The sequence below is a fragment of the Haliotis rubra genome, unplaced genomic scaffold (genome assembly GCF_003918875.1).
Source record: "Haliotis rubra isolate DU_JTF1 unplaced genomic scaffold, ASM391887v1 Scf16, whole genome shotgun sequence".
NCBI lineage: Eukaryota > Metazoa > Mollusca > Gastropoda > Lepetellida > Haliotidae > Haliotis > Haliotis rubra.
In genome coordinates this window covers 3,716,015-3,738,425 of record NW_025765558.1, presented here as the reverse complement: position 1 = coordinate 3,738,425, position 22,411 = coordinate 3,716,015, and the positions used below count along the sequence as shown (strand labels likewise).

Here is a 22,411-nt window from a genome sequence, read left to right as displayed (position 1 = left end):
TAATAATAAATACCACAGCACCTGACATCACCTGAATCAAGGCCACTCTGCCATTACAAGAACTCTTCAAATTAATCGCAAACAAACATGCAATATTTACCACGGGAAACTGACAAGTTCAATTTAATGTGCAAAAAATGGGATCATAAACTCAACATGAAAGTCGATGTTGAACCGAGATGTATTTTTTATGAGCACTGAACTATGACAGTTGCTGCTTCAGCTACCGAATCATCGGAGCATTGTGTACATTGTTTATGCATCAATATCTGAAGAGCACATCAAGGAAATAACGGTCGTATCTCATGGGTGTCGTATATGACAATATATCACCATCAGTGATTACAATAGGCTGCATCGTGTTGGGATGGTGAAGACAATGGTTAAGATTTATGTTGTTGACATTTGATGCAGTTTACTCAGTGGTGTCAAGGGAGATAACTTTATACACTCGTGTCTGATGAGGATGTTTGAGTGTCCGGTGAGACATCTTTATAAGATCTTGTTTAATGCGAATGCATGACCACCAGAGCAGGTTTTCAATACTCTTAATTAATGAAGATCTTTGTGTGTCTGGGAAGATAACAATAAACCCTTGATTAATGAACATGATTGAATTTAAGAGCAGGTAACTCTTGACACACAATTTTCTTGATTAGCAAGAATTACAACATTAGATGTGAGTTTCTTCAGTTTGGTTTGAGTGGCAGCATGAGGAAAATGGCAATCTTTGACATTTTTTTGCAATAATTTATATTTGTTACATAATTTATATTTAGTTAATGAATACATTTGATTACAAAACCTTAAACAGGGTTAACCATTTTGTAATACTACTGAAATAGTTGAAAGAAAACTAACCTAATACCACTGTCAAAGAATCAGGGGTCCTTAACAATTTTGATTCATTCCTGAGGAAAACGATTTAGCTTTAGTAATATCAAAGTGTCTTACATATTGGTGTTTACATATTTTTGAGTAGTACAGAATACACAAATTGTGAAACAAGCACCAAATAAATCACCAATTTCACAAATATAATGTCAATATTAAATTGTGCTGTTTCATAAACAACTGAGAAATGTTATGTACAATCAAACTTTTTCATATTACAATCGTAAAAGCTCTCTGATCATGAATGATTTAGCTTTGGTAAGGCCAGACCAATTTTATTTCTTGTTTTGCGGATCCGCCTGTCATATCTTTTCAAGAATAAGAAAATAAATAAATAAATTTTTCCCCACTGAAAAAATAAAATCCTAATGTTCTTATTGGCCAAAAATGTAAACTTACAAGAGAAATGTTTTTTAGATTGTTTTTTGCCTCATATACACTTCATAAACTGACAAAAGTAAAATACTTTGAGTATTTAGAACGAATATTACTTTGACTGGTGATTTTATTTTTTATTTTTTCCCTACTGCCTTTAGGTTTTCTGAGGACAAAAATCCGTAAAACAAGAAATAAAATTGGTCTGGCCTAATATGAAAGAATCGGGTAGAAGCAAAGAATAATTACATCCTGTGAAATTAACACCAAACAAATCACCAATTTCACGAATGTAACTTCAATAGCAAATCACTTACTTCATACTGTATGACTATGAGTTATATAAACATATGGTAATTAACATCTACAGAATGTAAGCCAATTGAGTATAACTGAGTTATTCCTTGCCCAGTAGTCAATATGTTATGCAAGTAGAGTCTGTGAAAGCTGGAATCAGTCCCACCCAGTCACTCCAAGTGAATGCAACTAGTAGCCAATATCAAGACAGCATACAACTGTACACTGTGTGATTGTGACACACGGCCTACATATTTACAAAGGTACAAGTTTCACCTACGGGACCAGAGAAAGGAAAACGTCCACCAATTCACTACGCACTGAAGAACATACTCCAACAAATGTTGACCTTTCAGAAAGACTGACCAAGACATACTGAAGTCAAGTCGTGAATAAATATGACAAGTCGCAAGTCAAACAAGATATGGAATAGAATCCAGGTGTTCCGGATTTGAGTACACTGAAGGAACAGTAGAATACTGGGGTTTGTGTGGCCATTTGTAACGTGATAATATGGACATTTATCACACACCTGGTCTGTATAAGCTGTGGACATACAGCTATTGGATACAATAGAAGCACTTAACACTCAGGTCTTGAAAGATGAAACAATATGGACGTTTATATAGAACCTGGACTCTTTTGCAGTTGTGGACATAAGGCTATGGGATACAAAGTATTCATTTAACAGTTACCTGGTATATATGCTATCGTCTTTGTATCGAGCACTTAACACTCAAGTTTGTCTTGAAAGATGAAACAATATGGACGTTTATACAGAACCTGGTCCAGACACTGTTTGTTGACATTCAGCTATTGGATACACTATATTATTTAACATTTACCTTGTATATATGCCATCGTCTTTGTATCCAGTTGTAGATATATAACATATTTAATAACAAAGTTTGCCTTAAATAATGAAATAAAACAGATATTTACCCAACACCTGGTAGTATTTGTGGATATTTGACTGTTACATGTATTTAACAAGTACATGGTATATATGCTAGTGATAATTGTATCCAGTTGTTATACTAAAGTGATTTAACTCAAAAGATATTTGATAAATGTCAAATGTAAATATTGTTTGATCTTTCATACCCATGGTCCACAGAATGGTTGTGAATATTCATCCATGCGATACTTTACAGTATTTCACAATACTCAACATGTTCAATAGTTGTAAGCTTGTTGTATCCATTTGTTACAACATTGAACACTGTTGACATTTAATCATGGTAATACTAGCGTGTAACACTATTTTAGCACAATACATGCCTCAAAATATTGAGCTTCTATTTACAACTCCTGAATTGCAATACGTACAATACATGACTATACATTACATTACAAGCTTTACTTTTGTAAAAAACATGTGAATAATAACAGCACTATTCAAGAACCGATCTATGCAGATACTCTAGTATTTCCAGTGTAAGTCTGCACAATGTCCCAAGCTTATAGGGGCGGTGGGGTAGCGTAGTGGTTAAAGCGTTCGTTCGTCACGCCGAAGAACCGGGTTCGATTCCCAGCATGGGTACAATGTGTGAAGGCCATTTCTGGTGTCCCCCGCCGTGATATAGCTGGAATATTGCTAAAAGCGTCACAGAATTGACAACCTCCAACAACCCCTCAACACCAGCCTCTCTACCGACTCTATCATCAGCCACACCTCCGCCTGCATCAACTCCACCTACTTCACCTGGGGCGATGCCATCTATGAGCAAATCCACGGACTTCCCATGGGCTCCCCACTATCCCCCATCCTTACAGAAATTTACATGGCCGACCTGGAAGAGAAGGCCCTAGAAACTGCACCCTTCAAACCGTCCTGCTGGTACCGCAAAGTGGATGACACCTTCGTCGTCCTCCAACCTCAGCAAGATCCAAAGCAGCTCCTCGCCCATCTCAACAGCCAACATCCCCGCATCAAATTCACCATTGAAACAGAGCAGAACAACCAACTACCTTTCCTTGATGTCCTCGTGTCCCGCACCTCCTGCAACCAACTCCAGACCTCCGTGTACAGAAAACCTACTCATACGGATCAATACATCCACTACAACTCCAACCACCCACCTAAAGTCAAGACCGGCGTCATCTCCACATTGACCAGAAGAGCCAAAAACATCTGCTCAACAAACCTACAGGAAGAAATTGAACACCTGAGGAAAGTCTTTGTGGAACGCAACCACTACCCACCTGAAATAGTCAACAGAACCATCGGAAGCTTAGCGCTTTCACCTCCTGCCAAAAGATGTAAACCAGAATCAGCCCCCATCAAGATATCCATTCCCTACATTGGTAAACCATCACACCAAATCAGCCCGACTCCTGAAACAACAGGCAGGAATAGACACTACCTTCTCAGCGTCCTCCAGCCTCAACAACCTCCTCCATGCCAGCGGAAGAAAACAACCCACCGTCAACAACAACAACCCGAAATGTGTTATTTACAAAATAGACTGTGATTGTGGACAATGCTACATAGGTGAAACATCCGACCCATCAACACCGAGTCAAAGAACATCGCACCTCTGTTGCTAATTCCGACACCAAATCAGCTATCTCTGACCACATCAAAGCCAACCCCAATCATCAAATAGAGTGGTCCGACATCACCATTCTCGCCAACAACCAAACGGACTTCACTAAACGCCAAGCTCACAGAAGCCATTCACATCAAGCATACAAGCCTACCATCAACCGTGACCAAGGATACTTCATTCCATCTGCTTATGATCCACTCCTCCACCAAGCCCAGTCTATTGTATAAACTTCGCATCCATTGTATAAACATCTCATTGTAACTACATCTCTGGCTTCCATTCACTATCCTTTATGTACTTACTGGCTTCATCAGCTTACTGCTTAGCCAATCATGGCAATTATGTTGTTTCCTTTGTCTATTATGTTGTTTCATTGTTATATACAGTATATATATGCACCTCCTACACTTCATGTATCACTCTTGCTTGACAACGGTACAAGAATCTGTATCGAAACGTCGCACTCACGAAAATAAAGAAGTTGTTATCCATAAAACTTGTTATAAAAATTGGTTAGCGTCAATTTTCAGATTTTCCTATTCAGGTTGGTATTGCAGATATGTATAACATGATGCACCTTGCTACTTCAAAGTGATGACTAATATATCATGAACATAAACCTTCTGGGGTCTTCAAGAATATTCACTCATGACTTTTCAGTTAGTGAAGTGAGTTTTCTAAGAAATAAACAAGTTTTCAATCTCTGACAACTTCGAAGATATGTTCCATCGTCAAGTGTTTCAAAGACTAAAACAGCAGTTCCAAAATCGTTTGTGTTCGATTATGAGAAAATGTGATCGATTGCTTGGTCGTTTGGTCACTTCGACCAATCTTCGATTATTTCAATTAATCGAAAAACCACTAGTTAATATTACAGGCATTCTTTAAACATTTGCCACATGATCATATGGAACTTTCATCTCATACTGAATCAAGAAAAGAAGGAGTATTTCGAGGGACATCATTTATGAAACTGTATGTTCAGTCTCCTCAACAAAACATTATCCCAACAAAAATTTCATGATGCCTATGTATTCTTGTTCACCAAAATGATCTGATTGTACTTGAAAAATACATCTTTCCAATGAACTGTGAACCTTAACCACAAGGACGTTGCCAGGGTTCATGGTGATATGTAGCCTTGCTCCAAGGCTGTTGTGGATGCTGAGCCCATGGATATAATATAGTCATTCTATCCTCTAAAGAGTGAGTGAGTGAGTATGGTTTTACGCCGCTTTTAGCAATATTCCAGCAATATCACAGCGGGGGAACACCAGAAATGGGCTTCACACATTGTACCCATTGTGGGGAATCGAACCCGGGTCTTCGGCGTGACGAGCCAACGCTTTAACCACTAGGCTACCCCACCGCCCCCATCCTCTAAAGAGGCAAGTTTAGATAAGTGGACAGTCAGGACCCAGTCTCTTATTTATAATTCTTTAGAAATTATCCTTAAACTACTAATTTTTACCTCAGAGACTTGTGCAAGTCAAGGTGACATCCTCAATGTCAAACTAACCTCTGCACATTTATGTATTTCATTTGGTCGCACGAGACAATTCAGCGGTGGTCAGGGTTCATGACAACGTCATCCAACTGGACAGTGTGGACCATAGCTCACAATATTGATAAATGGACTCTTTGATCCAGACTTAATTATTTACAGGTCATTGTCATACTGCTATACTATTTCAGTGTTAAACATCCATAAACAAACAAAACTTCAAGAGGTTAACCAACCACTAAAGGACTACCCAGGATATGTAATTTGTTGTAGGGAAACTAGTTTACTGTGAGCATGTTTACGGTACAGTTAGTGTCCCATGCAAAGCTATCGATTACACTGGCCTTTATTGCTTAACATGTTGAGACCATACTATGCTGGTGAACCCCAGACTCTACAGTCAAGTCAGGGATCAACATTTAGCTGACACATGAAACAATACAATCATGTTTCAGTTTTATAATTGGCCACATTCAAGATTGAATATTAGGGCTGGCTAAACATGCTAAAAGACTGATAATCAGAGTGAGTGAGTGAGTGAGTTTAGTTTTACGGCGCTTTTAGCAATGTTCCAGCTATATTACGGCGGGGGACACCAGAAATGGGCTTAACATATTGTACCCATGTGGGGAATCGAACCAGGGTCTTCGGAGTGACGAGCTGATAATCAGAAATATCATCAATGGGAAGCATTATTAATGATTATTGATATGAAAACTGTCATTGATACTGTCATGCATATATTTTTGTGATGAAAAGTTTTAACTTTTACACACAAAGCACAAAGTTGTGTCTATATTCAACAGCTGCTTCTAAATTGTGTGTAGGACACTTTTTTGTTAATAAACCATGCATAAATATGTCACCAGTCATGTGAAATATGTTCTTGTGACTGTCTTGGCATACTTGCTCGAAGTTACTTCTGCGATACTTCTCAATAATTGATCAATATTTAGTCAACGATTATGGATCTCCATGATCTAATTTGATAGCCAGGGCAATGTAATATATAATCTTCATTTAGATGAGAGCTATGCTGTATTAAAGAATATGTATCATAATATGCTTGGAATATACCAGTATATTGTCAAATCAAGTGTGAAAACATACCCACACACACACACAAACAATTATAAATATTATATAATAAATATATGAATTTCAAATTGTTTGCTAAAGAAGTAAAAACATAAATACACATTCACAAATATATATTCTAAAGTTTTAAACTGGTAATACTGTTATCAGTAATCATACAACTCTAACCCTCTAAGGAATGTAATGCTAAAGACGTGAAAGTGATTTGGTTATCGTGAAATCTAACCTAAATAGCTGCTCTAAACTACATACCACTAAGTTGTTAGGAAAACACCATTACCGAACAAAAGGATCCATTGTCGTACATGACAGCTTCAGGTTACAGTCATATGTACCAACAATGGCAAATTCTTAGTGAATCTTAAAAAATCATTCATTTCATATTCAACATTAGTCAAGCAATATGAAAATTATATACCAGATAGAAACACACTTAATGTGCACAGCTAAAAGAAATGTCCGTCTTAATGGTACAGTTGGTTGGTTGTTTTGTTGCTTAACACCACACTTAGCAATATTCCAACTATATGGCATCGGTCTGTAAATAAAACAACAAGCATGGGTTACTGAAGACCAATTCTAACCCGGATTTGCATGTTGCTTAATGGTACAGCATGACATAAGATAATAATGAATATGAATGTATAAGGGGAATATATCAGTATATTGCATTTTTCAAAATTATGCTGGTTTTCAATGCTTTTCATTTTGTTATTATGAATAAAATTATGAAATTAGTTACTGTATTGAATGAGATACAGTAACATCTAACAAAATGGTGGATGACAAAGAAGGTGTCAAATATGCGCAGCTTAAGTATGATATTTACAAAAGTACAATATATTGAGGTACATATTGCAGTACACAATCCACTACCGCAATAAACTGCAAAATGAATGTCAGGCCAACACCCATTATGACTTGTGATAGATGTACCCAAGAGATACACAACCTTTTCTAACCATTTGAGCTACTTGCTGTTGTATACTCAACAGATAGAACAAAAATATGTACTTTATAGAAAGAGAAGAACCTTGTCTCAAAAGATTTCTAACATTGCACAGTTATTTTTGCTAAGTTTGATATATTTCTAGCCAAGGTGAAGATTATATGAATATGATAAAGCAGATCTATCTAGTGCTAAACATGTTGTGGCAGTCTGTCTGTATTAGTGCTTTTAGCTAGTCTACTTTACATGTTATATAGTGTTGTCTATATTTCAACTCTGTACATGTTATATAGTGATGTCTATAGTTCAACTCACATAATCTAGGGCTCCGTTTCGGACAAATAATGTCCGGGTCTGAATGAGATGAGATTTCATTATTGCAAAGTATAGTATCAATAACATCACAGCATCAATGACATCATAGTGGCAATGACATAATACTATCAACGACATCATAATAACCATGACATCACAGAAGCCCACATTTTAGTAGAAATGTCATAGTGTCAATGTTATAATAGAAGCAATGACATCATAGTTCCAATGACATCATAGTGGTAATGACATCATATTAGCAATGACATCACAGTAGCTACCACATGGTAGCAGAAGAAATGTCATAGTGTCAATGTTATAATAGAGGCAATGACATCATAGTATCAATGACATCATAATAGTATGACATCATATTAGTAATGACATCACAGTAGCTCCCATATCTTAGTAGAAATGTCACAGTGTCAATGTCATAATAGTAGAATGACATCACAGTGGTAATGACATCATATTGGCAACAACATTGTAGTGACAATAACATCATAGGGACAATAACATCAATACAGTCATGACATTACTTAGTGTAATGTAATAAATTCACAATTATGCTCTATTTCATGTCAACAAATCATTTAGAATATCTGCAACAATTGCTTCAAAACTCAAATTATTTTTTCATATTTAAGAAAAAGTGAGGTAAATTCCAACATTCCTACAGAGATATTAATTACAATTTCTATACATACAATCACCTTTTTTCCTACTTAAAAACGAAAAAAGTCCATATATAATTTTGTTTAACATTTTACAGAAATCTTGTAATTTTGCACATTTTTCTTTTCTACAAAAAAAAGGCTATTTCTTTTATTGAAAATCCTTGTCAAATGGTTGCCTACAATGTGATCTGGTGGGAGTTAGTGCTGTCGCTGTAGAGGTGTCAATTTCACTGACATGGTTCAACAGCGTGCTAATGGGTCCCCTTAGACTATGATCCTAACCACTTCAAATTCACAATTTGTATAAAAACCACACCGGTATCAAAATGTCATAACAAAAACAACAAGTTCAAACACGATTACATCAGCACTGATCCTAAAACTATTAACAAAACCAAACTGAAGCCAATTACAATTTTTTCAGCCAATAATCAATATCAGAAGATTAGCCGCATGAAATATTACCCAGCATTCCTCCATCCGTTGTGGTTATTACAACCCCACCAGTGGAAACTATGATCTCACGTTCCCCAGAGGTCATTCATCACGTTAAACAATTTAAACCTGCGTAACTTGACGTGCGAAACAAGCCCAATCTGACCCAGGTTCTCTGTGAACCGGGCTACTTAGGCCGTTAACAATTATTTATCAGAATTTCATCCATTTGTTTCCAAGTGATCTGGAGTGATTTTTCTAGATTAAAAAAATATCTTCTAAGCAATTTTTTTTATCTCAAATCGTTTTACAGATTGAGGATATCATAAGCTTTAACTATGTGCATAGGTATTAATTCAAATACACTTCCTGCCACAATCATACATGGATCTATCATGATGTTATGGCCTTATCCAATAATGTTTTATCTTTTATTTCATGAAGACTTTATTAATATTTTATTTTTTCATTTTAGTTTTTTAAATAATTTGAATGGGAGGATGGAGGAGTAATAATGTTCCAAATAAATACATTACAGCATTTAAAAAAAAAAATTGTTTTGAAGTTCCTTAACCTCATTAAAAGAATGCACAACATCTTAATACATTTTACTGGAAAGATTATTGATTTCTCAATTAATTAATTAATGTTGCATAAACTGCAATTTTTAAATCTATACTTTTTCTTGCACTCCCAAATATCATAGACATAATTGTGAGAGCGTGAGTTTAGTTTTACGCGTTTAGCAATATTTCAGCAATATTACGACAGGGGACACCAGAAATAGGCTTCACACATTGCAACTAAGCGGGGAATTGAACCCGGGAGTTTGACATGACAAGCGAACACTTTAACCAATAAGCTACCCCACCGTCCAAAACAGAATTGTGAAACAAGGTACATGTAATTTCAAGTCAGTTGAAGGTTTTAGTCATAAATATACTATTCAAAATAAGTTGAGCACCATATTCTTTCATAGCACTATAGTTATTCAGTCATGGCAAGACAAGGTAAACTACAGAAATCTGAAAGAACTCGGTGGTTTCTTAACTTCCTTTGAGTGGTATAACATATTTGGCTTAAAAAGTGCCACTAAAATAGCTGCATGACCATCTAAATCATTCACTACGATTGTGAATGACCTGAGATTTGTTTCAAAGTCCAGATTATGACTGACAACAAATAGTTGTTTTGCAAATAATCACATCATTAGATCAAGAGATTCTGACGGTGTATATAATATGCCTGTCAGCGGTTTCCTAATCGGGCTAAACGTCTAATTCCGATTTCATCAATACAGTCTTCAAACCCTGCTGTGTAGTGATTGGGATGGTGACTGGCCATCAGCAATTTGCTGATTAATTATTAAAATATCTGAAATATCTTCCGTGTATCGGCCACATTGGCCATAGGGGTATCAGCCAGTGTAATCTTCAGAGAATAGGGATCTGTTATTGCTTGTTAGAGAGCTGGTGTTACACTGCAAAACTGCCCACTTAACTCAACCAGCAAACAATGTGTGGGATAGTCAGTGAGCTGGGGTCACGATATAGCTGAAATACTGCCGATGTGACTTAAAATCGTAACTCACTCACTCTGTGAGTTGGGTTTAAGGTATTCCAGTTACATCTGCTTAATGTGTGAGGATAGAAGTAAGTGAGTGAGTGAGTGAGTGAGTGAGTGAGTGAGTGAGTGAGTGAGTGAGTGAGTGAGTGGGTGGGTGAGTGAGTGAGTGAGAGTGAGTGAGTGAGTGAGTGAGAGTTTAGTTTTACGCCGCACTCATCAACATTCCAGCTATATGGCAGCGGTCTGTAAATAATTGAGTCTGGACCAGACAATCCAGTGATCAACAGCATGAGCACCGATAGTCAGCGAGTTGGGTTCCAGTTATATCTGTGTGAGGAAAGTGATGCAGTGAGTGAGTGAGTGAGTGAGTGAGTTAGTTTTAGCTGTAAGCAACATTCCAGCAACATCACAGCAGGGGACACCAGAAATGGGCTTTACACATTGTACCCATTCATGCTGAACATCTGACATCTTCAACCTCAACTTTCAAAATGTGTCCTCTGTCTTGTGTGCGTATTTGTGTGTCTGATGAGAGTTTACAATAATGTATCATTTGTTTGTTTAACACCGCACTGCATGATTTTGGGGTTCGTTTGTTGTTTAACTCCATACTTGGCAGTATTCCAGCTATATGACTACAGTCTGTAAAGAATCGAGTCTGGACCGGACAATCCAGTGATCAACATCATGAACATCGATCTGCGCAATTGGGATATCCACCAAGTCAGTGAGCCTGACCACCCAATCCTGTAAGTTTTGGTTGCTAGTGTGGCCTTGTACCCAATGGGATCATTACTCACAATACTGTTCACTGGATTGTCTGATCCAGCCATTTACATTCTGCTTCAAATGTTTTGGTGGGTTACGTTAGAAACATAAATGACTCTTACCCTTTCACTGAGAGCATTGTACTTGATGCCAAGTTCGTCCCTCTCCGACCGACTAGCAGACAGCTGATCTTCCAAACGGTTCAGCTCGCTCGAAAGAAGTTGGTTCTCCTCCTGCAACTGATGAGGGGTTGGTGTCGACATGGCAACACTCGTGTAAGCTAGTCTATCTGTTGCCAAGTTTCGTGTGATTATTTCTCGGATACGAGCAGGGACCTTTGTTGATGAGCTTCCGTCGTCACCCCTCAGCGTATAGTGTTTGCTGTCACGGAGAACCGAATCTTCTAATTTCTGTAAATAAAAAAAATAAAATTGAATAAGGATATAGGATTAATAAGTTTTATAATTAATAAAGGATTTATTTGACAAAATTGTCTATATTATTAGCAATTTTGCAGATTCACACTTAGTCACAAAACAAATATTTCCCATCATACTCGTATTGTTATCTCAAATTGAACATGACAATTCTATTATTTCAAAAATAAAAAATTTCATCATGGTGTATAATTTATATTAACATTTGCAGGAATATATTTGTCTTTTTCTCAAAGTTATAAACAATTTGAAAAAACCCAGCCTCAGTACTTGCTAATAGGAAGGTGACTATTTTAATCTTATTAGCAATGATTCGAAGAACCATTTCTATGTTTAGGTTTCTCCAAAACAAGATCTTTTTGACTCAATTTCACCTCCAAATGTGTGCAACCATGTGTGGGCGGATCCAGGATTTTGGAGAAGGGGGTGTGTACAACCCCAATATGTAAAATCAAGACAATATGTAAAAACTTAACACAAAACGTAACATATAATGCAATATGTAAACAATTAACGCCAAATGTAAAAAATGTCTTTAACGCAATGTGTAAACAGCTAACGCAAAATGTAAAAAAAATTAAATAACGCAATTTGTAAAAGATTAACGGAATCTGTAAAATACAGCTTTATTGTTGTTTATTGTTTTGGCGACTGAAATTCATTTTTTTAGAAACTTTATTTTATTGGGTTTTTTTCAAAATAACTAAGCTATTGCAATATTTGTGACAAAATTAACCTAATTTCTAACTCAATTGATATCTGATCTTTGGGGTCGTTTAACAGCAAAGTAAAGCCGATAATTGTGTAAAATACATGTATAGCGATACTTGATATCATAATCGATATTCGGCACTATCCAAGGAAATCATATTATTCTCCATAGTATTTTTACATAAATGGTCATATGGGTTGTATTCATTATGTCCTATTCAAGGAGGTTTTACCTTTTGGCTTTTTTTATCCCCCAACACGCATGTAGTGCAAAGTTGGGGACATAAAATCACCCTCCGCATTGTGGTACGGTAACCAAGGTTCAACTTGGAATTCTGCAGATACATGTATAAGCTTTTTGTATTTTGTTTCTTTTTCTTTTCATTGTTTGTGTTGAGAGACCAGTTTTGTTTTCAGATTTGTCCTATTTAGTGGTGAATTAATACCAAAACATTTTCCTTTATGGAATTAATGTATTAGTTACTTTTCCTGGTAGTGTGTATTTTAATCTCACCTCAAAATACACAAATGAAATGCAACAAATCTTGATAAAAAGTTTGAGCCATCATAGGAATTACGAGAGACTTGGGAATTTTTTTCAGAAACACTTTTAATGAAATTTAGAGAAAATATCATATTTATGATGATGTATTTACAAATATTATATTACTCCAAAATGAGAAAATTACTGTTTAAGTATAAATGTGTCGCTGGACACAAATGTCTTTGATTTAGAAATGGTAAATCCATCTTGCAGTTTTAGGTATAATGGACATGCAAGATGCATCGAAGTGATTCGGTATTTCAATTCCAATCATATCTGATTTCCTTCAATCAAGTCACAGGTAATATTGCTGCCAATGAAATTAAGTAATACCAGAGACATTTGAGATTGGATCCTCGATGTTGATCGCTCAAATTTAATGAAATAAAGTTATTGTATTTGATGCAATTTCAGTAACATGGAATATTGATGTAAATGGGTAACATGACTTGTTGTTCAAGGTTTCAGAAATCTGAATCCATCAAACATGCCAATGACAAGATCAATGATACCTGCATAGAATTGCGAAATCACAAACCACGCCTAAGAAATTATAATCGTAATTCACAATTTAATCACATAGAGTGCCATTCGCTGTGTATTCTGTGACATCCTGTGAATATTTGACGTAGTATCAAACATTAGTACAAAGGAACCAGTTATTCTATTGTTTATCTAAATGAGACATCTCAGTGTAATTTACGTCTTCAATATCTGAAAAATTGCTGAAGGGGTGTTTAACCTTATTAAATCATTCACTCACTCACTCGCCGGGACATATGGTGATCACCTGGTTCTCACGGTTGTATCAAGAATCTTATGATAGAGGTCAGAATCTTTGATGTAAATGAAACAGTGACACAAGTTCACCAAAAGAGATTCTACCCGGACAGAGTCCAGTGATATATCTTGGCTACTTCCTGAAAATGAAGGGAAACACTACATGACTCTAAATCCACCTGATCAAATTAAGAGTAGAACAGGTAGAATTGGCAAAGAGAGAGGTAGCACAGTCCAGAGCAATGGGACAGTGAGACAGAAGTTGCCGAGGACGTTGTCCAGAACAATTGGAAATAGAAAGAGAGAGGTGAGGTGAGGTGAAATTGGGTTTAACGTCGTGCTTGAGAATATTTCGCTCATATGACGACTTGCATGCGTGTGTATGTGTATGTGCGGCTGTTTGTACTAGCCCAGACTTAAGCTGGTTTTATAGTGCTAGCCCACTGAGATACCATGCCGCAGTGAAGCATGAATACCCCACTCAGACACATTATGCTGACTCCGAGCCGACCAGTCCTTGTTGTACCCATTAATGCCGAACGCCAGGCAGGGACCAACAAGTACCATATTTTAACGTCTTTTGGTATGACACGGTCGGGGATCGAACCCGCGACCTTCCGCCCTCCAGGCGGATGCTCTAACCACTACACCACGGAGGCGGTCTAAACTGCATGGTGTTTTGGAAGCTTGGTCTGATTTGTCTGATTTTTCAGGCCACATTTTTTATTGTGTAGACAAGCTTATCTTAAATACATCTTTTACATATTGCGTTAATATTTCACATATTGCGTTATTTTTTACGTTTTGCGTTAAGTTTTTGCATATTGCGTTAGTTTTTACATGTTGTCTTGATTTTACAAATTGGGGTTGTACAGGGTGCACATATATCATGAAGTCCAAGGTTAGGGGGATATGCTCATCACGGGAAATTTGGGGGGGGGGAGAAAGGGGGTGCACACCCCCGCACCCCTCTCTGGATCAGCTCCTGCCATGTGTCCCACTTCAAACAAACATGTCATGAGTACAGGGTTTACAGGGACAATGTTTGGTTGTTTGTTTGTTTAAGGTAACACTCAGCAATATTCCAAATATATGGCAGCGATCTGTAATTAATCCAGTATAGACCAGACATTGATTCACAGTGACAGACAGCATGAACATCGATCTATGTAAATGGGATATGCTGACATGTGTCAACCAAGTCACATATGTGTGAGTGAGTGAGTTTGGTTTTACGCCACTTTTAGCAATATTCCAGCAATATCACGGCAGGGGACACCAGAAATGAGCTTCACACAATGTACCCATGTGGGGATTCGAACACGGGTCTTCGGCATGACGAGCGAACGCTTTAACCACTAGGCTACCCCACCGCCCCAAGTCACATATGTGGGTTGCTGAAGACCAATATGTCGGTGGATCAAGTGCTGTGAAAATACCAATGTTAACATACAGATCACACTACCACTAAATCAGTAAGTCAATTATAGTAAGTACATTCTAAGGCTAGACAGGTACAAAGGCTAGACAGGGACGAAGGCAAGACAGGTATCAAACTTCTAACAAAAATATCATTTAAGTCTCGCCAAAAGAAAAATATTTACAGACAAAACATGTCAACCATCTTCCAGAAGAGAATTTGGAATGTTGAGTCCATAACAACAACCCAGAGAATTTGACCAATAATTGTTTTCATATGGCTACAGTATCGTCAATGTGTGTGTCATTGAAGGATTTCTGTCAAACTTTGATTCTTATTTCGTGTAAATGAAACAAGAAAATATATTGGTCAGGCCACTTGAAAAATCACACACAATGTTTTTAACATGTGCATCAGTCCAAACTGATAAAATTATAATCACGTGAGGATTTACGCGAACCAATAGACCGATATTCAGCCCCAAACCTGTAGCAGTAAACATTCCCAAATAGGAATAAATAAGTTATTCACCGAATGTAATGGTTTGGTGAACAGAGAAGAGTCTTTTGTGCATAGTTTACATATCACATTAAGAGCAACAGTTAGATACGTAAGTTTCAGAAATTAGAATTAAAAACATTCATTTTTTCAACTAAATATTCTGATTTTCCTGATCTGATTTTTCAAAAGCACAAATCATTGAATCCTAAAGAAATCCCTGATCATTGGAGTGATTGATTGAATCTCATGCTATTTGCATGAGCAGTAATAAAAAAGTAAATTATCGTAAGCAAGCGAATGTTGTTTTTAACCCAGCCACCAAGGTGTCAGCTATATTGATTAGGTAAATAATCAAGTGTATCACCCGGCAATTCAGTGATTGATATCAGTGAGTGAGTGAGTTCATTTTTATGCCGCTTTTAGCAATATTCCAGCAATATCACGGCTGGGGACACCAGAAATGGGCATCACACATTGTACCCATGTGGGGAATCGAACCCGGGACTTCGGCGTGAGATGTGAATGCTTTAACCACTAGGCTACCCCACCGCCCTTGATGTCATGAGCAATGACTCACTATCTGGTATTATCTAGAGATATTATCTAACCTACATGATCATTTTAAATAGAAAAATTTAGAAAGAAAGTTTTGTCTGACTCACCTTTAGGAATTCATCGCTAAATTGGGCAATACCTACCTTAAAAACATTACAGTTTACCCAGTACTACCATCTTCACAGTCATAAACCTATTTCCACAGCTATTCCCAAATCAATGTTTTCGCAAATTATATATTTATTAACAGCCACTCAAGTGAGATCTCTGAATGTGTTATTCGAATGAGTTTCATGCAAGAACGCAGACTAATGACTATTTCAACAGGCAAGGCTGATCTTGCCAAAATCCCTCACAGGTGAAAATCATTCCTGTTCAAATTAACAAGTTCTGAAATCTATCAAGTGCAACATTGTCTAAGCCCCCTGCTGCTGCTCCAATGATCTTTACTAAAGCTGTCTTACAATGTGAACTCTTGAAGTACAAGGTGACAAGGGAGCAAGGCCCATCGTGATAAACGTGGTATTATTTCACAGGCGGTTGACACTCCTAATAAGACGCTCACAGATCACCTGACAAGTCTTTCATAATTAACCCTACCACATTTGTCCGCTTAATTAACCCTTAGTTCTGCCTTGTATTTTATGTAGGTGTTTAATTAACCCTTTCAAACACCACATGTGATCCATCAATTTAGATGCCATCTTCTTACGGCAAGGTGAGGTTTCAAATTAAGGGTCAGGTGATAATCGTCATTATGGTACAAATCAATATGACTATCACGAATGACAATAGCTTAGCTTGTGGGGACATTAAGTTACGGGGAAGGTGTTGGAAAAAGACATTATTTTCATTCTGCATGATATTGAGACACTTTGAAACAATTATTTTTCAAGGACTTTTCCAAAGCATGAATAAAGTCTCCCTTCTGTCATTTGCATACAGGGATGGTGGTGTTGCCTAGTGGGTAAAGCGTTTGCTCATCACGACGAAGACCCATATTTAATTTCCCACATGGGGACAATGTGTGAAGCCAATTTCTGGTGCCCCTGCTTGGATATTGCTAGAATATTGCTAAAAGCAGCTTAAAATGAAAACTCACTCACTCATTAAACATATAATTTTGAATTGATACCTGAACGAGCAAATTATAACAATAACTGTGCTGAAATCGTGAGACCATATAATCAGTGTTGAGGTCTCTGTGAAAGCTGAAAGATTAACATATTAACCAGGTTTTTGAATTTCATTTTCTTACATTAATTTATCAAAAGATTACTTTTACCAGGACAGGATAAAAAAAACAAATTCAAGCAAACATGCTATTAAGGCCAGACATTTGAAAACTTAAATTGACATTTTTGCTTCAATATGTCAAAATAAAGATTTATATTTTTTTCATATATTTAACACATGTACTTTGTGATACAACACATTGTCAAACACAAGCCAACATGTAATCTATTGAATGTGCCCATAAAAAAACATAAATAGAACATTTTCAGTATTCCTGCTACAAAAACTCCCTAGCATTAACCACTAAACTTTTCGCGAGTTTGATGTCAGATAAACAAAATTTTACAATGTTTCAATAGCAAGAAGATAATGTGGTCTGAAAGTTGTTGGTTAAAAATATAACACCTCATTGTCATAATTTATCCTGAAAATAATCAATACTTTTAATGTTGATTGGTAGGTAAACAAGTTGATTGGAGACTTGTCACACATGAAAGCTTAGACAACAAATAATTCCTGTCAAATTGAAAAGTAGCCCTTGTGACAAGGGTGAGTTAGTGAGTGAGTTGAGTTTTACATCGCACTCAGCAATATTCCAGCTATATGGCAGTGGTCAGTAAATAATCGAGCCTGGACCAGACAATCCAATGATCAACAGCATGAGCATCGTTCTACGCAATTGGGATTCTACGCAATTGGGATATGATGACATATGTCAACCAAGCCAGTGAGCCTGACCACCCAATCCTGTGAGGTGTTAGTGAAATTGGGTTTAACGCCGTGATTGAGAATCCTCTTGACGATAAGCAAGGGTTACTGAAGATCAATTCTGACCCGGATATTCACGGGTCCTGTGACATGGAAGATTCCTGAAGAAATCTGGACTTTATTTAGGGCTTCACGTTGCATAAAGGGCTGGGCAGAAGCAAAAATAATGCAGTTCAGGGACTGAGAGAGACAGACTTCCGAAAGCTCAGTCACATCACCATCTTTACATGTCATTATTTAGGAAGCTTGGAACAAAAATGTCTCTTCTAGTTGTCAACATTTTCACAAATATATTTTAGGGGATATGGGGGCATATCTGGAAAGTTAAGAAATTAACTTTTTTTTATCCTCTACAAAACTTTTGAACTGGTCCCCACACAAAAATGTGTCTCATTCTCGCTGTCGCCATTCACTGCGTCAGTGCACAGGTACCACTCCTCTCATAATAACGTTACTTCTTACAAAACATCCACAATACACATAACCAAATACAAATACATAATTGCCCACTCCTGGGAAATGAAAGTTCCGAGAACATGTTTAATTTTAACAGGCACAAGATACTGCTTTGTAATAGTCTACGCTTCACAGCCTCTACTGAAATATGTGAACTTAATTCTATTCTGGCAGCAGCGCTCTACAATGACAACCCTCAAATGAATGGGCACTATCATTCATGTAAACAAATCACAACAAGCAGTCATTTTCAGCTTAACGGCAATTGTATATATTTCCTGCAGTGCCTATTTCTAAAGATATCAATTTCGACCCTCTTGATCAAAGCATATCCGAAGATTCAAAAATTGTTCTCATAAATACTGACACTACTTAATATATGTCTCTCAAATGAAGTCTGAAACACAATGTTTCATCTGACAGAGAACATATCGCTCCTGACAAAATTGCCACTTGCTTTTCATATAGAGATAATTAACAATTATTAATCTATCTTCAATATATATATTCACTGACAAAGTGACATTTATTTACTCCACTGTCCGGGAGGAATACAGCATGTCAGTCTCGGTCTTTATGTTATATATACTTATATTACCTTTTACAGATCAAGGGTGACTTCAAGCATGTCAAGTAGAAAATATAATTATGTGACATGTCTTGATATATTATTTCATATAAACTTATACAGACCTTTATCACTCACGATGTCCAAAAGGAATAAATATATTTTTGTTGTGTTCACATTAATTCTTGCATTCTGATTAGCTGACTTGGTCACATGTTATTACATTCATTTACCACTGAATGTAAAATATTAAGCTGTAGTGGTGGACCGATTAATTGAAATAATCGAAGATTGGTCGTAGTGACTAAACGACCAAGCAATCGATCACAATTTCTCATAATCGAACACAAACAATTCTGGAACACTTGTTTTCATTAACAATATTTTTCACAAGGTTGGTTTTGTCTGTTACATTTCGTAAGTACTACAAGCTCGTTTCAAGTCATGATTGAATTTATCTTAAAGATTCCAAGAAATTTATGTTACTGACATACTAGTCATCCTTTAAAGATGTGAAATTTTGCCCAAAAGAACTACTTGTTTTTTACCTTATTTTTATGTGCATTAACAAATTTCATAAATAATGCTAACCAATTATTTTCGATGATTGATCGGTAGTAATGAGCCAATCATCAATTATGAGATTTTAACCAATTCCCAACACTATTAAGCTGTCGGAAATTGAAATTACAGTCATGGGAAGGTTTCCTTTCTGCATAGCTCTGTCATCATACAGGCACTTTTTATGCATATTTGTGCACAATTCTGGATTGTGCAAACCAAAGTTTGGGGCCTCAGGCAACAAGGAATGAATTATTAACATGTCCTGCAAGGTCCTACAGGATCACTCGCCTTTTTGTAATTTCTTTTCACCTTGATTAGACTAATTTCATGCCCTTGGCATTCATTTCCAACTCCCAATTTTCTGACTGTGTCTACCTGTTCCTATGTTTGAACCTGATGGTTACTGATGATGTTATTTTAAACAGCTGCCTTGTGACAGATGGAATGCTGTCATCCTTTTGGGGAATAATACAGTCAGCATATCAGTTTTTCTATTCAAACCACGATGAACCTACAAGAACATGCAGTCAGTCCTTAAATACAATTATGTAACATGTCCAATCTTTGCTATGTCATATAAACTTATTAATGTTTTTACAGACTGAGTATTGTTTACAAGAGTTAATGATGTTATAGACATCTAATGAGGCTTTCTCTGGACATCAATAGCCACACAATTCAGATGAATAAAGATCATATAAAAGGTATTGTTCTGATCATATTAATGATTCATGTACCATGATTCATCAATTCATCAATGGTTACAAAAGCACAATAGAAGTGTGATCTGTCAACGTCTTAACATCCGGGATAAAATATATTATCCAAACTAACAGAACTTCATAAAGACATACAATGCTTACTAGGGAAATATGAAGCCGTATATCCTTTATCTATCACTGGATATACAATACCCATAGATATGGAATACAGCGAGCACAATGACCTATATATCCTATACTAGATAAGATATATGAATAAAACATGACATTTGCCCAGACTGAACATGATCGTTCCACTTAAACAACCGGTCCCTTGATCTTGGTGACAAAGAGATGTACAACTAATTTATATGTAAGTTAATTTACCATGAATCTGTTATTTATTAAATCCTTTAGGGCAAAGATCTCAGTGACATGGCTGTAAACATAATAATATGGCAGGGAGAAGATGTGTATTATTTTTCCAAGGTATTTATACATATTAGTGGGACACAACTAAGCATTCAATGATTCACTTTCTCTAAATATATAAAAGAGCATCTTATGGCTGTTGTTGAGTTGTTTCAAAATCCAAGCGTCAGTGAAGTTTCACAAAGTTTTATTGCAGACAAGTGGTGCACATTTCCCAGTATGATGCTTTAGTTACAGAAATTATGTCCAATGCAATTCCCGTTTGACTATTTTATGCCATGTCTCCATTATTTTTCAGGTGAACATATTTTTTTGAAAACTTTTCAGGTGACTTCCTTTGCAGTATTTGTGATGGATGCCATCAGAGGGGAAGGATACACTAAACCTTCACACAAACAGAATTTAATTCGGAAAATTCATACAGTGTAGTTGGAATTGAAAAATTGACTTGGCTTTTAGCACAGTATGAATACATTTCATTTCCAACATTTTGAATGGCTAATATGGAAACATATGATTAAGTTATAACTCTTTCTTATGATTACTTATTTACTACTTACTATTGTCCCATTTATTGAGTGGTAGAGAACAGTCTTGCATTTACAGAGTTGATGCATTTCCAAAGAACTTCAAACATTTATTGCAACAAAATATGTCTTTTATGTGTGCTTTGTTATATTAAATAGCACATGAATATGTAATTCTACAAACCAAAATTCCCAAAACAATAGTTCTTTTTATCTAACTGCACTTATTTCTAAACAAAACATTTGCTGAAATGCATTTTGCTGAGCTTGCAAATTGTACATTTACAATGTTTACACAGTATAAAGTTATCAACCATCACTGATAGTGATATAAAACCAAACATGACTACAAAATAAGTCTCTTTGCAAACATTGGGTCACTTTTCATTAAAATGTGTGTGTGTGTGTGTGTGTGTGTGTGTGTGTGTGTGTGTGTGTGTGTGTGTGTGTGTGTCTTTCCTCTAGCATCTGATGAATTTGTGTACATACCATACTATGTCCTGTTAACAAGTTCATTTCATCACATACATAAAATTTCCCAAGTAGACACTACACCCCTAAACCCATTCCCACCCCATCCCAAAACCCTGATAAGCCCCAGACAATTCAGATAATTAAATTCATTTGTGAGGATTCCAAATTTGGTAATTGTGTTTAACGCCATTTCTAGTTCAGTTTGATTTTGTGGAAAGAGTTCCTTCCGCTCCCCAACTCTAAACCAAACTCTAAACCTAACCCTAAACCCTAGCCCTAACTTAAATTTGGACTTTTAATCATTTTG

At 36.4% G+C, this 22,411-nt stretch overlaps 1 protein-coding gene across 1 annotated transcript in view; it reads right to left on the bottom strand.

Annotated features, from left to right (window-relative positions):
* The window catches only part of LOC124271407 (rootletin-like), a 111,501-nt gene that overhangs the window by 38,741 nt on the left and 50,349 nt on the right, over positions 1 to 22,411 (bottom strand). Inside the window, 2 exon segments of the mRNA XM_046706559.1 lie at positions 7,985 to 8,023; positions 11,553 to 11,840. Of these exon segments, the coding sequence (XP_046562515.1) occupies positions 7,985 to 8,023; positions 11,553 to 11,840 (327 nt within the window).